The 27,524-nt window shown below is 36.4% G+C and overlaps 1 protein-coding gene across 9 annotated transcripts in view; it reads left to right on the top strand.

The window, feature by feature from the left end:
- Positions 1-27,524, top strand: part of CDKAL1 (CDK5 regulatory subunit associated protein 1 like 1) — a 926,518-nt gene that overhangs the window by 322,133 nt on the left and 576,861 nt on the right. For all 9 annotated transcript variants that reach the window (XM_023738358.1, XM_023738357.1, XM_023738352.1 and 6 more), the window contains one exon: positions 15,233-15,353. In XM_023738358.1, the coding sequence (XP_023594126.1) occupies positions 15,233-15,353 (121 nt within the window). The remainder of the gene's footprint in view (positions 1-15,232; positions 15,354-27,524) is intronic.

Raw genomic sequence — 27,524 nt, 5'->3', positions numbered from 1 at the left:
TCTTTTCTGACCATGAAGCCATAAAAGCAAGGAAAAAAAAATCAAACATATGGAAACTGAACAACACCTTGCTCAAAAGCTACTGGGCTATAGAAGAAATTAAGGATGGAATAAAGAAATTCATAGTCAAATGAGAATGAAAACACATCCTACCAGAAACTTTGGGACGCAGTAAAAGCAGTGCTCAGAGGTCAGTTTATAGCAATAAATGCACACATCCAAAAAGAAGCAAGGGCGATAATGAAGACATTTACCCTATAACTGGAACAAGTAGAAAGAGAACAGCAAAAGAAGTCTTCAGGTGCCAGAAGAAAGGAAATAATAAGAATTAGAGCAAAATTAAATGAAATAGAGAATTGAAAGACTTAACAAGACCAAAAACTGGTTCTTTGAAAAGATCAACAAAATCTATAGACCGTTCGCCAAACTGACAAAAGAAAAACAGGAGAGGAGGCAAATAACCCATAGAAGAAATGAGATGGGTGATACCACAACCGACCCAACTGAAATAAACTAACTACCTACCTAAACTAACACAAACAGAGGAAGAACAACTAAATAAACCCATAACAGAAGAAGAGATTGAAAAGGTAATTTAAAGACTCCCAATAAGGGAATGCCCTGGTCCGGATGGCTTCACTGGAGAATTCTACCAAACTTTCAAAGAAGAGTTAATACGACTACTACTAACACTATTTCAGAGCACAGAAAAGGACAGACTACTCCCAAACTCATTCTATGAAGCCAGCATAACCCTGATACCAAAACCATGTAAAGACACCACAAAAAAGAAAATTAGAGACTGATATCCCTCATGAACATTGACACAAAAATCCTCAACAAAATTCTAGCTGATAGAATTCAGCAACATATCAAAAAAATAATTCACCGTGATCAAGTGGGATTTATACTGGGTATGTAGGGATGGTTCAACATTAGAAAAACAGTGAATGTAATCCATCACATAAATAAAACAAAGGACAAGAACCACATGATCTTATCAATCGATGCAGAAAAGGCATTTTAGAAAGTCCAAAACCCATTCATGATAAAAACTCTAAACAAAATAGGAACGGAGGAGAAATTCCTCAGTATAATTAATGGCATTTATACAAAGCCAACAGCCGACATCATCCTAAATGGAGAGACTTTGAAAGCATTCCCCTTGAGAACGGGACCAGACAGGAATGCCCTTTATCACCACTCTTATTCAATATTGTGCTGGAGGTCCTAGCCAGAGCACTTAGACTAGAAAAAGAAATAAAGGGCATCCAGATTAGTAGGGAAGAAGTCAAAGTATCTCTGTTTACAGATAATATGATCTTATACACAGGAAACCCCAAAGAATTCACAAGAAAACTACTGGAATAGAAGATTTCGGCAACGTTTCAGGATAGAAGATAAACATACAAAAATCAGTTGGATTCCTTATACCAACGAAGAGAACCTCAAAGTGGAAATTACCAAATCAGTACCATTTACAGTAGCTCCCAAGAAGATAAAATACTTAGGAATAAATCTAACCAGAGACGTGAAAGAGCTATACAATGAAAACTACAAGACACTACTGCAAGAAACCAAAAGAGAACTGAATATGTGGAAAAACATACCTTGCTCATGGATAGGTAGACTCAACATTGTGAAAATGTCACTTCTACCAAAAGCGATCTACAGATAGAATGCAATCCCGATCCACATTCCACTGGAATTTTTGAATGAGATGGAGAAGCAAATCACCAACTTTATATGGAAAGGGAAGAGGCCTGGAAAAAGTAAAGCATTAGTCAAGAAGAATAACAAAGTGGGAGGTCTCACACTACCTGATTTTAGAACCTATTATACTGCCACGGTAGTCAGAACAGCGTAGTACTGGTGCAACAACAGATACATGGACCAATGGAACAGAATTGAGAATCCAGACATAAATGCATCCACCTATGAGCAGCTGACATTTGACAAAGGCCCAAAGTCCTTAAATTGGGGAAAAGACAGTCTCTTTAATACATGGTGCTGGCATAACTGGATATTCATCTGCAAAAAACTGAAACAAGACCTCACACTCTGCACAAAAACTAACTCAAAATGGATCAAAGACTTAAATATAAAATCGAAAACAATCAAGATTGTGGAAGAAAATATAGGGACAACGCTAGGAGCCCTAATACATGGCATAAACAGAATATGAACCGTAAGCAACAATGCACAAGCACCAGAAGAGAGACAAGACAACTGAGAGCTCTTAAAAATCAAACACTTATGCTCATCAAAAGACTTCACCAAAAGAGTCAAAAGACAACCTACAGACTGGGAAAAAATGTTTGGCTACGACAAATCCGATCGGTGTCTAATCTCTAAAGTCTGCGAGATGCTGGAAAACCTCGACAACAAAAAGACAACGCAATTAAAAAATGGGCAAAGGATATGAACAGGAACTTTGCTAAAGAAGACATTCAGGTGGCTAACAGACACATGAAGAAATGCTACGATCATTAGCCATTAGAGAAATGCAAATCAAAACTACAATGGGATACCATATCACCCCAACAAGGGTTGTATTAATCCAAAAAACACAAAATAATAAATGTTGGAGAGGTTGTGGAGAGACTGGAACACTTATACACTGTTGGTGGGAATGTAAAATGGTACAACCACTTTGGAAATCGATTTGGCACTTCATTAAAAAGGTAGAAGTAGATGTACTGTATGATCCATGTATCCCACTCCTTGGAATATATCCTAGAGAAATAAGAGCCATCAGAGGAATAGATATATGCACACCCATGTTCATTGCAGCAATGTTCACAATAGCAAAAAGATGGAAACAACTTAAGTGTCCATCAACGGATGAATGGATAAATTATGGTATATTCACACAATGGAATACTGTGCAATGATGAAGAACAATGATGAAGCCATGAAACATCTTGTAAAATGGAAGAATTGGCGGGCATTATGCTGAGTGAATTTAGTCAGTCACAGAAGGACGAATATTGTATAAGACCACTATTATAAGAACCCAAGAAAAGGTTTAAACACAGAAGAAAACATTCTTTGATCGTTACGAGTGTGGGGAGGGAGGGTGAGTGTTACTTACTAACTAGATAATAGATAAGAATTATCTTAGGTAAAGGGAAGGACAGCACACACTACAGGGGAAGTCAGCACAACTGGAGTAAACCAAAGCTAAGAAGTTTCCTCAATATAGTCAAACACTTTGAGGGACAGAGTAGTGGGTGTAGGGGTCTTGGGACCATGCTTTCTGGGGTCATCTAGGTCAATTGGCATAATAAAGGTTAGTAAGAACATGCTGTGCATCCTACTTTGGTGAGTGACATCTGGGGTCTTAGAAGCTTGCAAGTTGCCATCTAAGATGCATCAGTTGGTCCCTACCACCTGGAGTAAAGGCGAATGAAGAACACCAAAGACACAAGGGAAGTATTAGCCCAAGAGACAGAAAGGGCCACATAAACCAGAAACTTCATCAGCCTGAGACCAGAAAAACAGATGGTGCCTGACTACCACCAACGACCGCCCTGACAGGTAACGCAACATAGAGTCCTGGATGGAGCAGGAGAAAGGTGGGGTGCTGAACTCAAATTCTAGTAAGAAGACCAGACTTAATGGTCTGACTGAGACTGGAGGAATCCCGGAAGGCATGGCCCCTGGGTTCTCTATCAGCCCAGAACGAAAACAATTTCTGAGGCCATCTCTTTAGACAGGGATCATACTGGACTGTGGGACATAAAGTGATACTGGTGTGGAGTGTGCCTCTTAGCTCAAGTACATACAAGAGTGTAAACGGGCAGCTTTTGTCTGGAGGTGAGATGGAAGGGTAGAGAGGGTTAGGAGCTGGTTGAATGGACATGGGGAATTGAGTGGAAAGGAGGAGTGTGCTGTCACACTATGGGGAGAGCAATTAGGGTCACATAAGAATGTATGTATAAATTTTTGTATGGGAAAAAATAAAAAAGTAAAAAAAACCCTATGGAACACAGTTGTACTCTAACACATGTAGGGTTGCCACGAGTTGAAGTGGACTTGATGGAAACTGTTTTTTTTTGTTGTTATGTTGCATTTAATTATTAATAAAATCATATTTCATATGTACTGCAATTTTTTTAGCTTACGTCTAGTATTATTTTATGAAACTTTTGTTTTAGTTGTTCATATGCTTTAAATGTATTGCAATGTAAAATGTACATCCTATTTGTTTTTTTTATGTTTGTAAACTGATTTCATCGTTGCCGTTTTTGTAGAGGAGCAGTTGAAGATTACAGCCAACAGGTATGCTACAGATGGTCCCTCTCTAACCTCCTCCCATTTAGATTGCCTTTATCCTGCCTGCAGTACAAGTCACTCAGTCATGATTAGAGATGAAATAAAGGGCAACTAGGTCAGTTATCTTTAAAGATACATAGATGGATAGTGCTCCAGCTTTCCTTGTTTCTCAGCTCTTGTGTGGAACAGTTTTTGGTGGCTTCAGTTGAATTTTCATGTGTTTTGAAAGTGGGAATCAGAGAATGATTTATTTTTTTTATAGGAGTGTACAGTTAAGGAATGACATTGAATGGAATAGAGACAAACTTTTGGCTATGCTTTTGTTTTTCTTTGCAATTATGTGGTTAAAAATACCTATTAAGGATACGCCAAGCAATAACACTGAACATTTTGTAGAGAAACAGATTAATTTGACCATCCCTGTCTTATAGTCGCAAATGATATTCAAATTATTTGACCAAATTGACTTAAGTGAGAGTTCGTGTCTGTAGTACATTTGCTCTGTTTTTGCTGGCGTTTTCTGCCAGTTGACTTCTGCCCTTTGACCCCAGCATCATGTTAGATTAGTTTAATAGGAAATTTTCCAGCAGGATGACCCAGAGCTTAGGGTTCAGACAGGTCTTCTGAGTGTGTTCTTAATAGGACTGAATTTGTGTGAAGTGAGAGCAGTCAGCGAGAGATCAAGAAAACTTGGCAGGAGCCCTCACTGGTGGTGGTGGAGGTCGAGTTGTCACATATTAAGGAAACAGTGAATGGCTGAAGAAACCACTTAAAGGAAGTCTACTTGTTTATAGAGCCTTTATAAAGGAAAAAATAGAAATAGACAATAGGAGACCAAGTTGCCAGATAGTTGGTGTTTATTTAATGTGGAATTACATACTAAAGCTAATTTGTAGGTGCTAGGTTCTGAGAGCCAAAGGAGGGAAAATTGGTGTGTGCATGGGAACATTATTTAGTTAATAAATGTGTGTCTTGTAGGTAGTCATATTTCTGTCACTCAGTATATGTGCTTATGTTCTGAGGGCTGGTTCTTTTGTAGTTATGAATGCCCGTTATAATTCACTTCATGGGATGTTAACAGGCTGGACTTTCTAGTATATGCGAGTTGGATGTTTTCTCTCAGCTGTCATAATGTTCAAAGCAGTTAGCAGTGTGGGATTTAGAAAAGATATTTTGCCTTTGAAGATACATAGATAGTATTTAACATTGATTAGACTAGTGTAGCAATTACGGTCCAAAATATGCCGTTGTTTTTCTTCACACGGGTTTTTCAGTATTGTTAATTTAGAAATAGCCACACAACAGTGAATTATGTAAAAAGCTAGGTTATTTTTGTTCAATATTTTATAAGGTAGAATAATTTTAGCTGATAAAATGGTTTAGTGAGATTCTTTGGTGGATTACATCAGGTGTAAAAACCAACATGGGATCAGGTTTTTGTAGCTGATTTATAAATAAGTACTGAAAGCTTTAAGGCTTAAAATTGAATTTGATTTTAACAAGGTTGAATTTCATGTGACAGTTGTAAATAACTTAGAGATATTTATTAAAGATGGTTAATAAACCCACTGAGACATGATTGACCGTTATTGAGAAAGAAGAAATGGGAACTTACATTTAAACTGGAAAAGGTGGAAGATCTCGGAAACATGTTTGAGGATGCCTCATTCAATATATCAGACGATGTTTTTTCATCCTTCTAGTAAACTTTCATGTCTCTTTGTGTCTGTATCAGCACCATCTCCTTGGTGGTCTCCTGTTGTTATCAGTGATCTTGTCACACAGACCATCATTCTTCCCATCTGTTCCTATTAATCCTGTCTCCCCAAATTTCTTATTACATGGAATTGAAATGATATAAAATTGATACCATTTTCAATTTCTTTTTCTTTTAAACCCTGTTGTCCTGATTTCTTTCTTTTATTCCCCCTTCCCCTTCACTGCAGCCGCAGAGAGTGAGGAAATTCACAGAAGTTACAAAATAAATTGGTACTCTAAAACCAAAACCAAACCCACTGCTGTCTAGTCGATTCCCACTCCTGGCGACCCTATAGGACAGAGTACAACTGCTACATAGAATTTCAAAGGCTGTAAATCTTTATGGAAGTAGACTGTCATATCTTTCTTCCTCGGATCAGCTGGTGGGTTCGAACCTCTGACCTTTGGGTTGGCAGCCGAGTGCTTTAACCACTGCATCACCAGGGCTCATAAATCAGTACTCGTGGAGCATCAGTTTTTTCCCATCCCAGTGCTAGATATTGTCAATGCCAAAAAAGAAAAGATCAAATGAAGAAGCACTGTGTGAGTGTATAGTTGTGTTTCTTGCTTCATGATGCCTTCACAAATATAGTTGTGTTCCTTTTAAAGGTAAATTGACTCCAAAAATACCCTTTACATCTTTACTCCTTCAGTATGTTTCTCTGGTTCCAAGTCCTTGTTTCCTCTCTTTTTCTTTCCAGAGACATTCCTTCTTTAAGACATCTACTTCAGTTTTATTCTTTATTCTGTCATATTTCGGGTTGTTTTAAATGATAGCAGTATTGATAACTGCACATGTAATAGGTAATGATTCATAGCGTATATTTTCATTTTATTGTCTGTGGACTTAAGGAATTAATTTACAACAGCAACTCTGCTTGAAACAGAATTTTTAAATCAGTTGGTGTATAACAAAAAACTTTTACTCTGTAGAACATTTTTTTGCTTGTTTGTTTAAGTAGTTGTTCTATGGTTGAATTTATATCCTTTCATCTTTGGCCAGCTATAATGAGAGACTTTTCTGTTATTTTCTACTTTGTCTTTAATATAATTTTCAATTTAAAAAAAAATCAGACTATTATTAAGTCTGTAGCTCTTTAATGAATCATTGGATTGGAAAATAACTCATATTATCAGGCAGAGATGTGTTCCTTTATTTGCATGTAGATAGTGAAGAGGAATAATTTATCAAATGATATTAGTGCAGGCTGCGTATTAGAGAAGTCTCAGCAGGACATAATGAAATTTGTCTTATGCTAGTATGAAAATAGCATACCTTTGCATAGTCATTGTTGTACTTTTGACATCTCTCAGAGAACTATTACGTTATCTTGCCAGTCTTGCTCATCTCTTCATTAACTGGACTTTTGGTTGAAGAGTTCAACTTATTGTGAAATCTGTGAAATCTGATGCATCAAATGCTTGCTTGTCTCTAACTATGTTTCTATATCAGAATAAGAATTTTCAGAATAAATTACTTAATGCTTTTTATTAAAGTGATTAGTGCAAAAAGGCTATGACTGATGATTTTATTACTGTGACCATGAAAAGCTGACTGTACAGGAGATGTTTAAGCAATATGTCTTTCTGAAATGAGAGCAATGAAACATGTCTATAATTGCTTAGAATCTTATATCTGTACTAATTATGTATTTGAATTAATTTTAAATAATGCATTTTTAAAAAGTTATCTTTGATTTGCTTCTGGCATGATGACTTGAAGAGGTCAACAAATCTTCTCCCCAAAAGCAATGATAAAGGCTGGACTAATGGTCAAAACAAATTATTCCAGCACTCTGGAAATCCACTAAGTTCATTCAGCAAATTGAGAAGTGTTTATTCATGAGAACAACTGAATGTTGGGTAAGAACAGTGTGGGTCTGTGGCGTTTTTGCCTGTGACTGCCTCATCCTCCCCTCTTGCTCTGTGTGCAAGGTTGTTCAACCAAGGCTGAGGAGGTTGTGGAAACCTGCAGTTTTCGTCATCACTCCCAGAGCGAGCTCAGTTGATTCGGAGAACTGTCAGTTAAAGTGGAGAGCTTGATGGCAGGTGACATGGAGGGCCTGCGGTTCTGCCAGCCTGAAGTTATGGGCCTGTTTGCTGCAAGCAGTAGACAGACAGAATAGCCAGAGATATAACAGGGAATTCTGAGAGGTGATACAGCAGATAGAAGGCTTGATAAGCTCTCCACTTACCTTGAGTTGGCCAGAAGAGGTGTATATGCACAGTAGAGACTGGAGTGGGCGCAAACCATCCACATGTATCTGGCTAGTGGAGCCTGCATGCACTCAGAGGAGCTGGGAGAGGATCCAGGAAAGCCTAGGAGAAAGTAAAAGATGAGGAACACTTGCCAGTGGCTGGAACATTGAATACCCTCCTTGGTACATATATAAATTCATCAGCTGTTAATAGGAATCTTACTCGCTTAATGTGTTTGAACAAACCTGTGACTAGTCTTTGACTAAGCAAAACTTACGGAGACACAGAGGTGACCTCTAGAAGGCCATACTTAGGGGAAAAAACAAAACAAAAAACTGAGGAGGAACTTTATAGATTTAGTCCAGGCAAGTTACTGAACACAAACAACAACCTTTGGGGGGTAGTCAGAATTAAGAGTTGCTACAATGTATTATCAAAAATATCCAGTATTCAACAAAATATTATGAAACTTGCAAGGAAACAGAGTGTAACCATATCCAGGGGAAAAATAACTGTCAATACAGACCATTTCTGGGTGTCAACAGATGTTGAATTTAGCAGGCAAAGACTTCAAATGAAATGAAACCATGCTAAAAGAATTAAAGGAAAGTATTATGACAGTGATTTGAATACAGAATCACAAAATGATAGAAATTATGAAAAAGAACCAATGGGAAATCTACAGTGGAAAAATGCAGTACTGAAACAGAACATTCTCTAGAGGGGCTTAATTTTGTATTTAAATGGCAGAAGAAAAAGTATCAGTGAATTTCAAGATAGAGCAATAGAAATTATCCAATCTGGAGAACAGCAGAAAAGTGAACAGAGCCTCAGAGACTTGTAGGACAACATCCAGCATACTAATAAGTGTGTCATGAGAGTCACAGAAGGAGAGAGGATAGAAAATGCAGAAAAAATGTTTGAAAAAATATTGGTTGAAAACTTCCCAAACTTGATTTAAAAAAATTACTTTATGGGTCTAGAAATCTAAAAGAATCCCATGTTGGATAATCACAGAGATCCACACCTTGACCCATCATAGTAAAACTGAGGAAAGACAAAGAGCAAATCTTGAAAGTACAAGAGGGGGAAAAAAAGACCCATTATATACAGTGGAGCAACAATACAGTTAATAGTTGAATTCCCATCAGAAGCAATTGAGGTCAAAGGCATGTATTCAAAATACTCAAAGTAAACAAACAAACAAGAAAACCTGCCAAGCAGTAATTCTATAGCCAGCAAAACAGTCCTTCACAGATGAAGGTGACATTCCCAGATGGAAAAAGAATGATAGAATTTATTGTTAGCAGACCTACTTTGTAAGAAATATTAAAAGGACTTCTTCAACAGAAAGGAAGTGATACCAAATGGTACCTTCAATCCCTAGGAATAAATCAAGAGTGGTAGCAATGGTAAATATAAAATAGTTTAGAAATATATATTTTCACATTTTTCTTGTTTAAAACACATAAGATTATATAAAACAATAATTATAACACTGTTTTATGTTTATATGGCTGTATCTGTTAGTGAATGTGGCAACAATAGCACAAAGGAGGAGGAAGGTAAAAGAAGATATGTTGGAACAAAGTTTCTGTTTTTTACTAGAATTAAGTTAGTACTATTCTGAAATAGACTGTGATATGTTAGGATGCATATTTAAATCCTCACAGCAACCACTAGGAAAATAACTAACAACAAGAATAAAAGTAATGAAATCAGCAATAGTTAAAATCCTACACAAAAATATTTAACACAGAAGGTGGCAATAAAGGGAGAAGAGGAACAAAAGAGACAGGAGATGTATAAAAGCAAAAAAGAACATGGAATCCCAAAACACATCAGTATTTACATTAAATGTCAGTTATCTGACCATCCCAATCAAAAGATTGTCAAGCTGGACCAAAGAGTAAGATCCAGCTATATGCTGTTTACAGCAGATACACTCTAGATGCAAAGACATAGTAGGTTGAAAATAAAAGGATGGAAATTATACATCATGCAAACAGTTACAATAAGAGAGCTGGCATGGTTTACCTTACTATCGAACAAAATGGATTTTAAGTCAAAAAATATTACTAGAGATGGGCATTTTATGATAATTAGCTCAGTACCTTAGGAAGATATAACAGTTATAAATGTATATGCATCTAATAACAAAACCCCAAAATATATGAAGCAAACATGACAAGATTGAATTGAGAAATAGGTAATTCAAAAATAATAGTTGGAGTTTTCAATACCCTACTTTCAATAATTAGTAGAGCAACTAGACAGAAAGCCACCAGGATATAGGAGACTTGAATAACTTTATCAACCAACTTGACCTAACATGAAAGAACACTCCTTCTACCAACAGCATAATATAGATTTTCAAGCACATATGGCGACACTCTCCAAGATAGACCATATGCTGGACCACAAAACAAATCTAAATAAATTTTAAAAGATTGAAATAATATGTTATATTTTCTGATCACAGTAGAATTAACTTAGAGACCTATAACAGAAACAATCTTATAAAAATCCAAATATTTGGCAAATGCTAAAGCAATACTTAGAAGGAAATTTATAAGTTTAAATGTCTATGTCACAATAGAAGAAGATTCTCAAATCAATGGCCAAAACTTTTATATCAAGAGACTAGGAAAAGAAGAGCAAACTAAACCCCAAACAACCAAAATCATGGAGATAATAGAGATTAGAGTTGAAATCAATGAATTACAAAATAAAACACAAAGTTTAGAGCAAGTCAATGAAACCAAAGATTGGTTCTTTGAAAGAAACCTTAGGTAGACAAAACTCACCAAACAGAAAAAGATAATGTACAAATCCCCAAAGTCACGAATGAAAGAAGGGACATCACTGCCAGTCCTACAAAATTAAAAGGAGTATAAGGGGATATTATGAAGAACTTTATGCTAACAACTTAGACAATTAGGATCAAATGGACTAATTTCTAGAAAGACTCAATCTACCAGACTGACTCCTTCCTTAAGATCTCTAACAAGAAATTTGAACTAGTAATTAAAAAATCTTTTCACAAAGAAAAGCCCAGTCTGAGATGGCTTCACTTGTGAGTTCTATCAAATATAGACAGTTTGCACATTGTGTGGTATCTTGTAAATGAAACTTACGCAGGTTGGAACCATCTCCTCACTTTGCACAGTTTTGTGGTAAGACCTCAGTTACTGTGAAACTGAAAAGTAAGGACACAGTTTCTGTTAACATAGTACCGTGCAATGCGAGGACTGCCTGTATTTAAAAAGGCATATTACCCATCCGTCACAAACTCTTTTAGAAAATGGAGGAGAGAATACTTATATCTCATTATATGATGTCAGCATTACCCTGATACTAAAAGTCAAAGGTATCACATGAAACTAAAACTGCAAACCAATATCATGGACAACAATCTTTAACAAAATATTTGCAAACCATATTCAGCAAACCTTAGATTCAGAGTGTGATTTATCCCATTAGTGCTGGTTTGGTTTACATCCAAAAATCACTGAGCACAATACACCATATTAATAAAAGAATGGACATAAACCACAGGACTATCTCAATAAACAAAGCATTTGACAAAATTCAACAACCATTCATCATACAATTTCTCAACAAACTAGGAATAGAAGGTACCTTCTTCAACCTGATAAAATGCATCTATGAAAAAATGCAGAGCTAACATTGTACTTAACAGGGAAAGGAGGAATGCTTTTCTCCTAGAGTTGGATGTCTCTTGCCATTTCAACATTGTATTGGGGTTCTAGCCAGTTCAATAAAGAAAATAAAGACATGCTCATTGGAAAGGAAGAAGTTAAACTGTATTTGTAGATGATATGACCCTGTGTGTACACAATACTTAGGAATACCCCCCAAAATTACTAGAACTAATACATGAATTTATCAAGATTGCAGAATGCAAAACCAATACACAAAAGGTTGTATTTCTATATACTAGCAACAAATGATTCCAAAATGAAATTAAGAATTCGTGATACCATAAAAAGAATAAAATATTTAGGAATAAATTTAACAAAAGAACTGCAAGTTTTGTACACTGAAAACTACAAAGTATTGTTGAGAGAAATTAAAGAGGATTAAAAAAAATGGAGAGACCTTCCGTGTTGATGGATTGGAAGCTTCAATAATGTTTAGATGACAGTTCTCCCTTAATTCATCTGCAGACTTTACACAGTCCCCATCAAAATCCCAGCAGGTGTTTTTATGGAAATTGACAAACTGTTCCTAAAATGTATATGGAAATGCAGAGGATCTAGAATAGCTACAGCAATTTTGAAAAAGAAGAACATAGTTGGAGAATTTTGCTACTCAATTTTATAACTTGCTATAATGCTACAGTTATCAAGACAGTGTGGCATTGGCATAAGGAAAGGCATATAGAGCAATGAACAGAATCAAGAGTCCAAAAATAAACCCTCTTATTTATGGTCTATTGATTTTTTTACAAAACTGTCCAAACAATTCTTTGATGCTAGGATACTTTTTTCAAAAATGGTACTGGGACAATTGAATACCCATATGCAAAAAGTGAACTTACACCCTTAATGTCTTAGGTACCTAGTGTTCCTGTAACAGAAATAACACAAGTGGGTGGTTTTAAAGAACACAGATTTATTTTCTCACAGTTCTGGAGGCTAAAAGTTCAATTCAGTGTTTTGATGTGTCTTTTCCTTCCTTGTTGGTAGCCCCAGGCCTTCTTTGGCTCTTTGGTGTTCCTTAGCTTGTTAATGAACCTCACTTGTGTCTCTGTCTATTCTGATCTTCTTATAACTTGGAAGTGATTAGGTTTAGGATCCACTTTGCACTGGTATGACCTCATTGACATAACAAAATAAAAGCGTCATTTCCAAACAGGATCATATCCACAGAGGTTAGGATTTTAACATCTACTTTGGGGGACACGATTCAATCCATAACACTTACCATACATAAAAATTAACTCAAAGTGGATTCTAGATCTAAATGTAAGAGCTAAAACTATAAAACATAGAAGAACACATAGGAGATATCTTTGTGCTCTTGAGCTAGACAAAGAGTTCATAGATATGATCCCAGAAGCATGAGTCATAAAAGGAAAAATTGATAAATTGGACTTATTAAATTTAAAAACATTTACTTTTCCAAAGACACCGTTTGAAAGTAAAACATATGCCACAGATTGAGAGAAAATATTTGGAAATCGTGTATCTGATTAAAGCCTTGTAACCAGAACGTATGAAGAATTCTTACTTACAACATATTAATAAGACAGATATTCTTCTTTAAATATTGGCAAAAGACTGGAGTGACCATTTCACTGAACAAGACATAAAACTGGCTAGTAATCACATGAAAAGGTGTTCAACATCATTGTTGTTGTTAGGTGCCATTGAGTCGGTTCCAACTCTTAGCGATCCTCTAGGACAGAGTAGAACTACCCCATAGGGTTTCCAAGGAGTAGCTGGTGGATTTGAACTGCAAACCTTTTGGTTTGCAGCCGAGCTCTTAACCACTATGCCACCAACATCACTAGTCATTATGAAAATCCATATTAAAACCATAATAGACCATTACCTACTAGAATGAATATTAGCAAAGAAGAAGTACCAGGTGTTGGTAAGGATGTGGAGACAGTTAAACTCTCATTCATTGCTGGTGGGAATATAAAATGGAACAACTACTTTGGATAATAGTTTATGGTTTCTTAAAAAGTTAAACATATTTATATTTACAGGATGTTTCAAGTGCTTGTTAGTTACACGTGGCCAGTGGCTACCATATTGGACAGTGCTGTTGGAGTAGAGGTTGTGTGTGTGGACAAAATCCAACCCACCACCTGTTCTTGTAAATAAAGTTTTATTAGAAAATGCACATGTACACACAGTTAAACATAAATTAACTGCATGGCCCAGTAGTTACACTTCTAGGAATCTATCCAAGAGAAATGAAAGCATATATCCACACAAAGACTTGTGTGTGAATGTTCATATAAGCATTATTTTAATAACTATTAATTGGAAACAATCCGAATGTCCATCTCCTGGACAGTGGGAAACTAAAATGTGGTATATTCAGTATGAGCATAGCGATGGACTATAAACGGGCTTGAGGGAATTTTTTTTGCGAGATGGAAATGTTCTAAAACTGGCTTGTTGCGATGACTGCACAACTCTATAAATGTAGTATTGAAAATCACTGAATTGTGTACTCACTATTGGTGAATTTTATGGTATGTAAAATATACCTCAGTAAAGCTGTACAAATAGTATGTGTGTGCGTATATATGTACATGTATATGTGTATGTATATATTTATATGCATATCTATATTAAGAGAAAATGACAATGTAAATAAGCTGAAATAATAACAATTGAGGAATCTAAAGAGTATGAGAATTATTATACTAATCTTGCATCTTTTCTGTAAGTCTGAAATTGTTTTGAAATTTTAAAATTACAAAAAATGTATAAACTGTCCGATTTGTTTTTTAAAAAAACAAATAAGTGTAAAAAAATTGCTTTTAAAAATCCAAACCTAGAATGTCATTTTATTTCAATATTTAATTCTTCATTCCTTTGATTTAGTGTTGAGCAGATAATCTGTTTTTGCTTTTTTATTTTTTCTGCAATGCAATTGGCAGGCAAGTTCAGTGCCTAAGTGGACCCTTTCTGCTGTATCTAGTGTAAGCTATGAAGCATTGCTACGTGTGGAATTAATTCTGAGGATATTTCTATTTCTCTCACTTGTGCAGATCATTGTGCACATATTAATAAGCAACACACTTTTGGCTGTAGGATTCAAGCACAGCTGTTTTTTTTCCTTTTGATGGTGTTTCGTAGACTCAAATGTTTCCATCTTCTCTAGGTTATTTTTTGTTTGTTTCATAAATGAAAATGTTAAATGCAAACATTAACACATTTGTTGAAAGCAGTAAGTTAAAGTGAAGTTGTGTGACTCATCCTAATGTATATTTATGTGTTTTATTTTGAAGGTCACTCTGTGAGACTGCTGGGTCAGAAAAAGGATAATGGAAAACGGTTGGGGGGAGCACGATTGGATTTGCCAAAGATTAGGAAGAATCCACTGATAGAAATCATTTCCATCAATACTGGGTAAGTGTCTCTCAAACTTGCTTGTATAATACAGTAAAACCTGTGAAAACGGAACCTGTGTCAGGTGGAAACCTGTCGGAGAAAGAAAACTCAAATATTTTCCACTAATAGAGAGCAGTAGAAAAATGGTAAAACCTGTCAAAGACGGAAAACTTGTAATACCCAGAAAAAGAAGGCAGTCGTGTCGAGTTCTGGCTCTCACAGATTTTACTGTATTCAATATATACTCCATGAATTCAGGTTTTTGGTTTTTTTTTTCCTGAACACGTGACACAGACAAGTTGTTGAATATTTTCTTGCAGGAAAAAAAAACTCTAAAGCACTTGAATACAGGTAGTCCCTGATTTATGATGGGGTTCCATTCTGACAACTCCATCATAAGCCAATTCTGACATAAGTGTGATACCTCTTTTTTTTTTTTTAGTATTCATTATTATTGCCTTTTATTATCAGTCTCTTTATAAATCTGACCTTTGTCTTTGGGGATTGGAAACATTACATATAAACTTAAAGATATATTTTAATACACAAATACATAAAAAAATACACGAATCAAAAATTTACTTCGACAATGAAATTAACAGCTGATGCTTCTGATGTACAAAATGCTGAATACGATCATGCGATAGGCCTGGTCTACAGTGAAGTCGACGTCAGTGTCCTAACAATGAAGTTGGAGTCATAACAGCTGTTGGGCGCATCGCAGTTCAGTTGTAGTCTGTTGTTAGAGTTGAACACTGCCCAACTTTCTATCTGTTATGTCTCCCAACACTGACACCGGGACCAACTTCATTGTAGACGAAGCCATAGCCTACTAAATGGTAGTGTTTTGAACAGTAAATCATAACATTGAACATCGTTCAGTGAATGTCTAAGAATAACAGCAGAAAATTACATGCTGCAACATTGTATATAATAAATATTATTAAGGATAAGATGTACAAAAAACAAACAAACAAAAAACGAGATGGTCGTAAGTCCTCGATTTATGACATTTTTGAGTTACGACGAACCTATCTGTTTTTTTGGTACATCTTATCCTTAGCAATATGTACTACATACACTGTTGCAGCGTATAATTTGCTGATGTAATCATTCTCATGCCAACCCCCAAAGACAAATAAAGATCAGATATATAAAGATACTGATAAGAAAAGGCAATAATAATGAACACTAAAAAAATAAATGAGGTGTTCCACTTACGTCAGAACTGACTTCTGACATAATCATCAGAATGGAGCCCTGTAGTAAGTCGAGGATTACCAGTAATTTGAAAGTTTCATGAGATTATGCTAAGTTGTCTTCACAGTATAGATTGCCTTGCTAATTAGAAAAAAATACTTGGAATTTGCTTGTTGAGACACTTTTGTCTTCAGTGCCTTTGGAGGGGCAAAGTCAAAATGTGTCTGAGACTCTCACTTTTTGTACATGCAGGACTGGTCAACCCCCTTTTGGCTAGACACATTCCTTTACATATATTAATATTTCAGTCAGGGTCTGTCCAGTCCTATTTGTTAGGATCCATTTGGTCTCTTCAAGGAGGCTTTCAGCTACTTTTGACGTATTGAGCGTTGATTTTAAATGTTTATTTTCAAAGATGTTTTCTTTTTCTAGTCCCTACATATTTTTCCATTTGCCACTCCCCACCTCTCACTCCAGTATTCAGCCATACTGAACTACTTGAAATTCTCAGACTCAAGGTGGTTCTCTGTCCTGACTCCAGGCCTTCATGCATACTATCATATTTGCCTAGCATGCCTTATACTTTCCCCATTCACTTTGTTATTAATCCTTCTGTACTCAATCATATACCTCTTTCTCTGGGTGGTCACCTATTCTTCCTTCTAGGACTGGGCTAAATACCTCTCTCCCGCTACCACCACCCATTGTGCATTCACAGCACTTTCTATTTATACTGATTTTGACACTTCTCAGATTATATAACTTATATTTTCCACTAAATAGTAAGCTTCTTGAGTGCTGAATGTATTTCAGTTATCATTATATTATTATCCCCTAATTTAATGTGTGGTACAAGTGTGTATTCAATAAATATTGGTTGAAAAAATGTTTTATTTTAAAGCCATTTAGTACGTCCTTTGCCATATACATTTTTTAAAAATTTGCTTTAGGTAACCATTTTAAATAATATATTAAGTGTTCATGTATACTATTTAAATTTCCCTTCTCATGGATTTGGTTTTTCTTAAAGTGAGGCTCCACTGTAAAATGTTTAAAGCTCATTGGATGTTTGCTGTCACTCCTTCATCCTCTCACATATGCTCACATTAGAGTACAGAACTGACCCTTACAAAATGAATTAATGGAGTCCCTGGGTGGTGCAAATGGTTAATGCACTCATCTGCTAACTGAAAGTTTTGAGGTTCAAGTCCACCCAGAGGCACCTTGGAAGAAAGGCCAGGTGATCTACTTCTGAAAAATCAGCCATTAAATACCCTGTGGAGCGCAGTTTTACTCTGACACTTGTGGAGTCCCCGTGTGTTGGAGTCAGCTAGATGGCAACTGGTAAATAAATAAGCAAATATACTTTTGATATTAAGAGAATTCAGTCCATGCTGTCTAATTGAGATGTGAATTTCTAACCTCTCTGCTAGTAATCATTTTCCTGAATCAGCTGTAGCCTTATCGCTTGCTCTCAGATGAAAGCATCCCCATGAATATTTGTCCACAGTATTACTCTGTTACACCTTAGCTTGCATTTCACTTTTTTTTTTAATCACCTTCAGTGGAGCTCCTTGCTTATTTTCACTTACATTTAAATGTTTTAAAATCAGTTATACTTATACCTGTAATTATTTCTTTCAGTAGAGAATTATCCTTCCAGTCAAAATTCTCACACTTTTCAAAGTTTGATTGCTTTCAAATTAAATACGGAGATAGGTGTTTTACATAAATTTCCCATTTTACATTTAGTCTAAGGGCCCAATTTGCAACAAGTTTTATTACGTGTATTAGTAAATTATTGAAGTTACCATTATACTGTGCAGAGTTGTTAAGCTTTGTTACATTTTTAACTTAAAATATAAAAGGAGTGATATTAGTTCTTTTAGCTGAAGAAGTTAAGAATTTCAGATCATGCTAAATTTTAGATGGGCTAGGAGATCTACTTCTTTGATCACAGTGTATATATCTTTGCTACTAGTTTTTTTTCTTAATTAAAACAGAAAATAGTTGTTACAAAGATATATTTTATTTTTTAAATAACATTTATCTTTTCTGTTTACACCTTATGTTTAATTATTCATCTTTATCTATTGAATATATAAATTTTAGTCCAATGGGTTCATTGATCCAGTTTAAAATACTCTTCTTGTTTTTTGAGGTGAGGTGGTTAGCAGCCACTTGTCCAATAAAACTCTTATTTCTACACTGTCTCCCATGTGGCAGAGGCTCCCTGTGGAAGAAGTGAACACGACTAGGCACATGTTTGTCTTTATGGTGGAGATATGACAGCCATGGACATAACTCTGAAAATCAGGCGAGAGTAAAGTTAATAATTGCTGATCTTTATTCAGTGCTTAACAGACACAATTCTGAGAAATGTATATAGTTTCCTGTATTTAATCCTCACAACAATCTTAGGAGATTGCTTTAGAGATGAGGAAACTAAAGCTCAGAGAGGTTAAATGACTTCCCAGGATCATGCAGCTAATAAGTGACTGAGTCTGATTTTAGAGTCTGATGCTTTCATGGGTTCAGAGAAGTAAGGGATCCTGTCCAGTGTGGTCAGCAGAGGGAGAATAATCTTTGCATTCTAGTGTCATTTGAAATGGGTCCCAAAAGATAGGTTTGAATTTTGATAATTATATATGGAGGGTATTCATTTTTATTACTGCCATAAAAATTTACACAAATGTGGTGGTTTGAAACGATACACATTTGTCTAAATTTACTAAAAAAATCATGATGTCTGCGGGTCTATATTCCTTTCTTGAGGCTCTAGGGGAAAACCCTTTTCCTTGTTTTTTTTTCCAGCTCCTAGAGACCTACATTCTTTGACTTATGGCCTTTTCCTCCATCTTCGAAGCCACCAACATTGCATCTCTTTGTACCTTTCTTCCTTAGTTACATCTGCCTCTGCCTCTAACTTGCTCTTCACTCTTAAAGACTCTTGTGATTACAGTGGGTACACCTGGATAATCCAGGATCATCTATTTTAAAGCCAGCTGAATGGTTACTTTAGTTCCATCTGCAACCTTAATTCCCCTTTGCCATGTAACCCAATAAATTCACAGATTCTGGAGATTAAGACATGGACATCTCTGGGGGGCCATTATTCTGTCTACCACAGGAGGTATGAAGAGGAATTTTTAGGTAGAGAGAAAAGAATGAACAAAGGCATAGGAGTGGGACCATGTGAGTTGCCTATGAAGAATATAATTTTCTCCAGTTTGCCTGGAGTTTCCAGCATACAAAGGAGGAGTGGGATAAATTATATTTTCTGTAAGGAATCTAATTGCACCAAGATGAGAAATTATACTCAGTTCAGTTGGTAAGAGGAAGGGAGAGCCATAAAAGTTTGGAGCAAAGGTGAGAAATAATCACAGCTAACATTAGGAAGATTATTCTGATACCAGTTGTAATGTGGGTTAGTGTGGGAAGATAGATTCAGGGTGACCATTTAGGAGACTTTTATAGTAACCTAGCTGTGAAGGAATGAGAGCTTGAGTGGTGGTTTTGGGAAGGGAAAGCAAGGATGTCAGAGCTGTGCCGTGGTTAAGAATGTGGGTTTGGAGTCATCATACACCAGTGGTGTTGCTGGTAACCATGGGTTTGGGAGTTCTAAGAAAGGTCAGAGATAGAAACACAAGGCTAAAAAGAGATTTTAGTGGAAGGAACAGGAGTGAATGAGCTCACTGAAGGAGAGATCAATGCAGGTAATAGGAGGAGGCAGAGGAACCATCTAGAAAACAGAAGTAGTTATGGGTGATGGTGTCAAGGATATGGGATGTTAAATACCATCAAATGCTTCAGACTGGTAAGGAGAAATAGCATTGGGATGGGTGAGCCATTTCAGTAGAGTAGGGGAAATTAGAAACCGGGTTAGAAATCAGTAAGTTTTGCTAAGGAAAGATTACTTTTTTGAGAGGCTTGGTCTTTAGAGAATAGAAAGATTTTTCTGAGCTTGTTTAGAGGCAGAAGAGTAAGAAATACACTGACAGGAGAAAGTATTTGAACAGAATCTTAAGATGGGATCAGGAACACAGATGGAAAGGTAAGCCTTGGAAAGGAAGAGGGACATTTTTTTTTGCTTCCTTAGAGGCAGGACTAAAAGACAATGCTTCCTTAGCTATAGAACTAAAGGACAAGAAAGAGTATAAAACATATCAGTTTGTTTTTCATAAAGGTCTTGACTGATTTAATTTAGAGAAAGCTGTTCAGCTGCTTCATGTTATCAGGCAAAATGGAGGGCGGAGTATTTTGGTATTATGTCCCTTTACATTTCATTTGCCACAGTCTCTTTTTTAGGACACTGACTTGAGATAGGGCCAGTTCTCCAGTAGAATACCCAACCTTCTGGATTTGCCTGGTTTTTTTGGCTTTGTTTTTGGTAATGGTGGTATTGAGCTGTTATTCTATCCTATGTATTTTCTATAAACTGGAAGCTATGACTAAACATGATAGATTCTAATTAAATATTTGACCAGAAGTAATCAAATTTCTGAGGTGAAGATAGGAAATTTGAAGATTCATGCCAGAGTGCTTCATTCTTCTCATTAAATTAGTGGGGTGAGGTCATGGTTCGAAGCATAACAGGGTAGGGTATGCTTGGATATTTATATAGAGTAAAAACAAAACAAAAATCAACCAAGTACTAAGGTAAATAATAGGGAGTCTGCATGTGCTTAAACAACAGAAGTGAGCTGATGTTGAAAATCTTAGTTTTTGTGAGGGGACCCCATTTGTGTGATTGACTTATTTTTTTTTTTAGCAGTGGAAATGGAGTGGAGACAGTAGTAGGGTATGGGGTAGCACAGGGGACAAAACATGGAAAATTGGAAATTGAGGCATAAAGGAAAATATGTTCTTTATGCCTTCTCTGTCACTCTTAAAGTGATCATTTTTGACAATCCCTTTGCAATTTTTGTTCTTCCAGAGCCACAAGTTGGATGCTGCTTAGCAGTTCTGATATAAGTAAAACCATTTTTTAGATCCCCCTATCAGATTATCTCTAGTCTGAAGGTTTGAATTTCTCCCTTGGGCTAAACACATTTTAGAAAATACTGTCTGACCTTGTAATCCTTTACTGATATTCCTTTCTTTTAAGTTTGTCATGTCATTCTCTGTTATTTGCCATCTGTCAGACATAAAATGATGGACTATGAGAACATTTAAGTGGAATCTAATTTTCTTTGAGATTACTTACTTGAACTTATTATCATTTTTTAAAAAGTATTTGTTAAAGTCTCATGGAAAATTTCCTGAAAATTATTTGTTTCAGTATTTCTGTGTATCAGCTATTTGTAACCTTTTCTGGCATGAACATATATACTTTTTTTTTGGAAAAACTAACTTGGATATTTTTGCTTTCGTTCTGTAATGTCTAGAATTTATCATCAGTCCCTGTTTGGATAGGAGATACATTAAAAAAAAAAAAATCCAGTTGCCCTTCAGTTGATTCCGACTCATGGCAACCCTATGTGTGTCAGAGTAGAAACTGTGTGCTGTGGGATGGTTGTTGTTGTTCGTACTTTTTCCTTCTTACTTTTTTTTTTTTAATTGTACTTTAGATGAAGGTTTAAGCAATTAGTACACATATTGTCTTGTGATATATTGGTTACCAACCCAACAACATGTCAGCACTCTCCCTTCTCAATCTTGGGTTCCCTATTACCAGCATTTCTGTCCCTTCATGCCTTCTAGTCCTTGCTGCTGGGCTGGTATGCCCCTTTAGTCTCCCTTTGTTTTATGGGCCTGTCTAATCTTTGACTGAAGGGTGAACCTCAGGAGTGACTTCATTATGGAGCTAAAAGCGTGTCCGAGGGCCACACTCCCGGGGTTTCTCCAGTCTCAAACAGACCAGTAACTCTGGTCTTTTTTTGCGGGTTAGAATTTTGTTGTACATTTTTATCCAGCTCTGTCCAGGACCCTCTGTTGTGATCCCTGTCAGAGCAGTCAGTGGTGGTAGCCAGGCACCATCTAGATGTGCTGGAATCAGCCTGGTGGAGGCTGTGGTAGTTGTGGTCTGTTAGTCCTTTGGACTAATCTTTCCCTTGTGTCTTTGGTTTTCTTTATTCTCCCTTGCTCCAGATGGGGTGAGACCAGTGGAGTATCTCAGATGGCCACTCGCAGGTTTTTAAGACCCCAGTTGCTCACCAAAGTAGAATGTAGAACATTTTCTTTATAAGCTATGTTATGCCAGTTAAGTTAGATGTTCCCCGAGACCATGGTTCCCACAGCCCTCAACCCTGTAATTCGGTCCCTTAGGGAGTTTGGATGTGTCTGTGGAGCTTCCATGACCTTGCCTTGGTCAAGTTGTACTGGCTTCCCCAGTATTGTGTACTGTCTTACCCTTCACCAAAGCTCTATAGGGTTTTTAATGACTGGATTTTAATTTACTAGTTTTTGTAAGTAGATCATCAGGCCTTTCTTCTGAGGCACCTCTGGGTGGACTCAAACCACCAACTTTTCAGTTAGCAACTGAACACTTTTGCCATTTGTACACCTTCTAGATATATGAGTGTTCTATAAATATTTGAAAGAATGAATGAAAGAAAGAACAATAGTGCAATTTTATTCCATATAAGTAAATTTGTTTTTAGAGAAATACAGTTATTACTAATAACATTTTGTTAGTTTTCTGATTGTAATGGTTAAAACAAGAGAAAGTAATTAAATAGATATAGTAACAGTATATTTGCAAGTATAATTATTATGTCCTTGCCACATTACCAGATATTTTGTTAGACATTCTGATGCATACAAAGATAAATAAGCATTTCTGATGTTATCGTGTAAGTAATGTCAGCTGAAATAATTCAAAACACTCAGCTGTCAACTCTGTTATGGTGAAGATTTGGATCTCATTCTGTACTACATACTGAGTAATGCTTTTAGGTTCCAGCCCAGCTGTCTTTTTAGGAGTGAGGGTACACAGCAGGGACTTCTTGGGCCTCTGAATTTTAGGGCTGTGAAGTGCTCAGACACCTCTTACTGCCCCTCTGTATGAGAGGCAGTGGCAGCCACAGAGTAAGGTGAAAAATTCCTTGGCTTGTGTCATCAAACAAGCCTGTCTCAAATGCTACCTTTTCATGTTAGTCTCAAACCCCATGGAGCAGGTATACTCTGCATACCTGAGGTTTCCATGAGTTGGAACTGACTCGATGGCAACTAACAACAACTCAGGTTACTAACCTCTTACAGTCAATCTCTTGTAACATGGGCATAATGCTACCTCCCTTATGTGTAGCCTGATGCACGATGGGCACTTTAATAAGTGTTAAAACAAAACCAAATCTGTCTATCAAGCTGATTCCAATTTATAGCTATCCCATAGGACAGAGTAGAACTACTCCATAGGTTTCCAAGGCTGTAGTCTTTACGGGAGCAGACTGTCACATTTTTCTCCTGCAGAGCAACTGGTGGGTTTGAACTGCTGACCTTTTGCTTAGCAGCTGAGCACTTAACCACTGTGCCACTAGGGCTCCTTTAATAAGTGTTTGTGCTCCTTAAAATTTGATACTGCTCTATCCTATACTCTGAGGACAGTGATGGTTGGTGGTAGAATTTCTCTCCTTCCATGCAGGAGACCGGAGTTTGTTTCCCACCTAGTGTACCTCAAGTGTAACCACCATCATCTGTTAGTGGAAGCTTGCATGTTGTGATGCTGAACAGGTTTCAGCTGCGCTTCCAGACTAAGATGGACTAGGAAGAAAGGCCTGGTGATCTATTTTCAAAAATCAGCCAATGAAAACCCTATGGATCATAATGGTCTGATCCCATTATATGCAGAGGTTGCCATGAGTTGCAGCTAACAACCATATCCTGTACTCTTCCAACATTCTCCAAGACCCCCTCTTCGCTTCTCCTATTGTCCTCATCCTTTGGAATATTTAGGCAAGAAAGTTACTAGGCGTAGAATATAAGGGCAGGGCTTTTTTTTTTTTTTTTTTTTTTTAATCATTGTTTCTTCAGTCTCCTACTTCACCTGTTGAGTTGTAAATGAATGTTTAGCACATAAAGTTTTAAAACCTTTTTTCGTCTTAGTCTCTGCTGTAACTTTTAGTACATTTCTTGCTCATAGATTTCACTCCATAAATATTTGTTAAGAATTCAGGGACAGCAGTGTTACTTAAATATAAAATATTTTTTTCTGCTTGAGCTAGAATATAATTCTAATTACTTCTTCCTTGCTGTAGATGATTGTTTTGTACAAAAAAGAGTATGAGAATTTCTATTATGAGTGAAGTGAAACTTGAACAATTAAATGTGTGAACTTGAAATATTTATTGCAGTTTTGAACTTGTTAGCACAGCTTTATTTTACTGAAAATCTAGTTGTCATGAAATTTGCAGTTCTTTTTATATCTTCAGTGAAATCCCCAAATACCTTATTTTCATTTAAATATTGTAAAAATGAAACTGAAAAGTAACGTTTATATTTAGTATATTATAAAGCTGTAGTTGGGAAAGATTCATAGGAAAAGTGGATGGCACCCTTAGCTCATACCTGTGAAGTAATTATCGTTAAACTGTAGAACTTTAAAATTCTGGCTTAATAAATGCCTTTAAGATGAGCAGCTCAGTTAAACATTCTAGGCAGTATCAGCATGGGGATTTAATCTTCAATTATGTAAATTCTTTTTTATGTCATCATTATTTCATATAAACTTTGAAATGATTATCTAACTTCCTTAGTTGCTAAATAAATGACTGATTTTTAAAAATCATTTCAATTCTAGCATATTATGAGATAACCACTGCTTAAATTAAAAAGTACACCTTGCTTACCACTTAGCAGACAAACTAGTTTGAAAAAGAGAATAGCTTCGAATTTAGATTAAAAAGCAGAATTGTTGGTAATTTAAAAATACTCAAATTTAGGTAAACCATTAAAGCAATCATAGTTTAAAGTTGTTGTTGTTAGCTGGTTTTCATTGAGTCGATTCTGACTTGTGGCAACCCCACATGTGCAGCGTAGAAGAGCTCTGTAGGGTTTTCAAGGCTGTGACCTTTCAGAAACAGATAGCCAGGCCTGTCTCCCAAGGTGCCTGTTGGGAGGGTTAGAACTGCCAGACTTTTGGCAAGTAGTCAAGTGCTTAACTGTATGCATCACCCAGGGACTCCAGTTTAAAGTTAGCTGAGTAGAATTGGTTAGTTCATTTGGCTGTATGGTGAGGATATACATTAATTACAACTCAGATCATTTTACAGTGTAGAAAGTATTATATTTGGGATTAAAAAAATCAGCTTATTTTATTTATTTCATGTATAAACATGTTTTATATTTGCTCTTTAAGAAAACTAAAGAGCCCCTTATCTGGATATTCATTTACTCAACAAATGGGTTTGAACATTCATTAAGTGCTGATGATATAAAAATGAATTAATTTGGTGTCTACCCTTCAACATTTCCATAGACGAAGAGAATGAAGCAAGCACAAATGTAACATTTTAAGTGCAATAATACAGGAATGAACAAAGTTATCTTAGGACCATGATGGATTGTTTGGATGAGTTAGAGATGACTTCTATAGAAAGTGATATTTGGCTCATTTATCTTGTAGGTGGGTTCAAAGGCAATTTAAGCAGAGGAAATAGAAGCCCATCAGCAGCGCTGTAGAATTATGAAAGGACATGTCTTGTACCAAGAATGAAGAGTAAGTCAGTGTGATAGTGATTTGAGTAAGGGAATTGTAGGAGATGAGTTTAGACAGGTAGATTGAGGTTGTTTGGGTTCAAATATTGGCCCCATCATTTCATCATTTTCTGTGTGGTATTGTATAAGTTATACAACCCCATTATAGGCCTAAATAAAATGGGGATAATAATAATGTTATTGTTACAATTAAAAGAGATCATCTATTAAAAGTGATTAACACAATTCCTGGCACTTAGTGTCTGTTCAATGTAGTTAATATTAAGTTTATTATTAGCATGTGTCATGGATTGAATTGTGTCCCCCAAAAATGTCTGCCAGCTTGACTGGGTCATGATTCCCAGTATTGTATGATTATGTAATCTGATGTGATTTCCTTATGTGTTGTAAACTCTATCGCTGTGATGAGGTTATATGTGATCTCCTTATGTGTTGTACAACTCTGTCACTGTGACGAGGTTATACTGATGATGTCTACAAGATTAGATACTGTGTTAATCCAATCTCTTGAGATATAAAAGAGAGAAGCTAGCAAAGACACATGGGAACCTCACACCACCAAGAAAGCAGTGCCGGGAGCAGAGTGGTTTCCTTTAGACCTGAGGTTCCTGCTCTGAGATGCTCCCAGACCAAGGAAAGACTGATGCATCCCAAGAACTTTCCTCCAGAGCCGACATAGAGAGAAAGCCTTCTCCTGGAGCTGATGCCCTGAATTTGGACTTGTAGCTTACTGGACTATGAGAGAATAAATTTCTCTTGTTAAAAGCCATCCACTTGTGGTATTCCTGTTAGAGCAGCACTAGATGACTAAGATAGCACGACTAGTCAGAAGACAAATCTCAGACTTAATCAGTTTACATTCTGCTTAAGGTCACAAAACAAGTAAGTGGCAGTGTCTTGACTCGAGCCACATCTTCTGACAAGTTATTTTCCTCAATAAATCCCAGATGGGTGGTGCACTCTACTACTAGCTAAAAAGTTGGTGGTTCGAACCCACCTGGAAGCACTTCCTAAGACAGACCTCCAAAAAGTCATAGCCTTGAAAATCCTATGGAGCAGTTCTACTCTGCATGCATGGGGTCGCCACGAGTCAGAATCAACTCAACAGGAACTAACAACAGCAACATTAGTGTCCTTCCAGCTCAGTTCTCTATCCCTAGCAGTAGCATCAAGGCTCATTTTTATGTGGTAATGTGGTGTATTTTTCTCTATGTTGTGTGGTGTATTTTTCTCTATGTGATGTGGTGTATTTTTCTCTCTGTTATGTGGTGTATTTTTCTCTATGTGATGTGGTGTATTTTTCTCTATGTGATGTGATGTATTTTTCTCTGT

This window comes from Trichechus manatus, unplaced genomic scaffold (assembly GCF_000243295.1).
Source record: "Trichechus manatus latirostris isolate Lorelei unplaced genomic scaffold, TriManLat1.0 scaffold00115, whole genome shotgun sequence".
NCBI classification, from domain to species: domain Eukaryota; kingdom Metazoa; phylum Chordata; class Mammalia; order Sirenia; family Trichechidae; genus Trichechus; species Trichechus manatus.
Note: the sequence above shows the minus strand (reverse complement) of the source record. Positions and strands in the feature narration are given on the sequence as shown.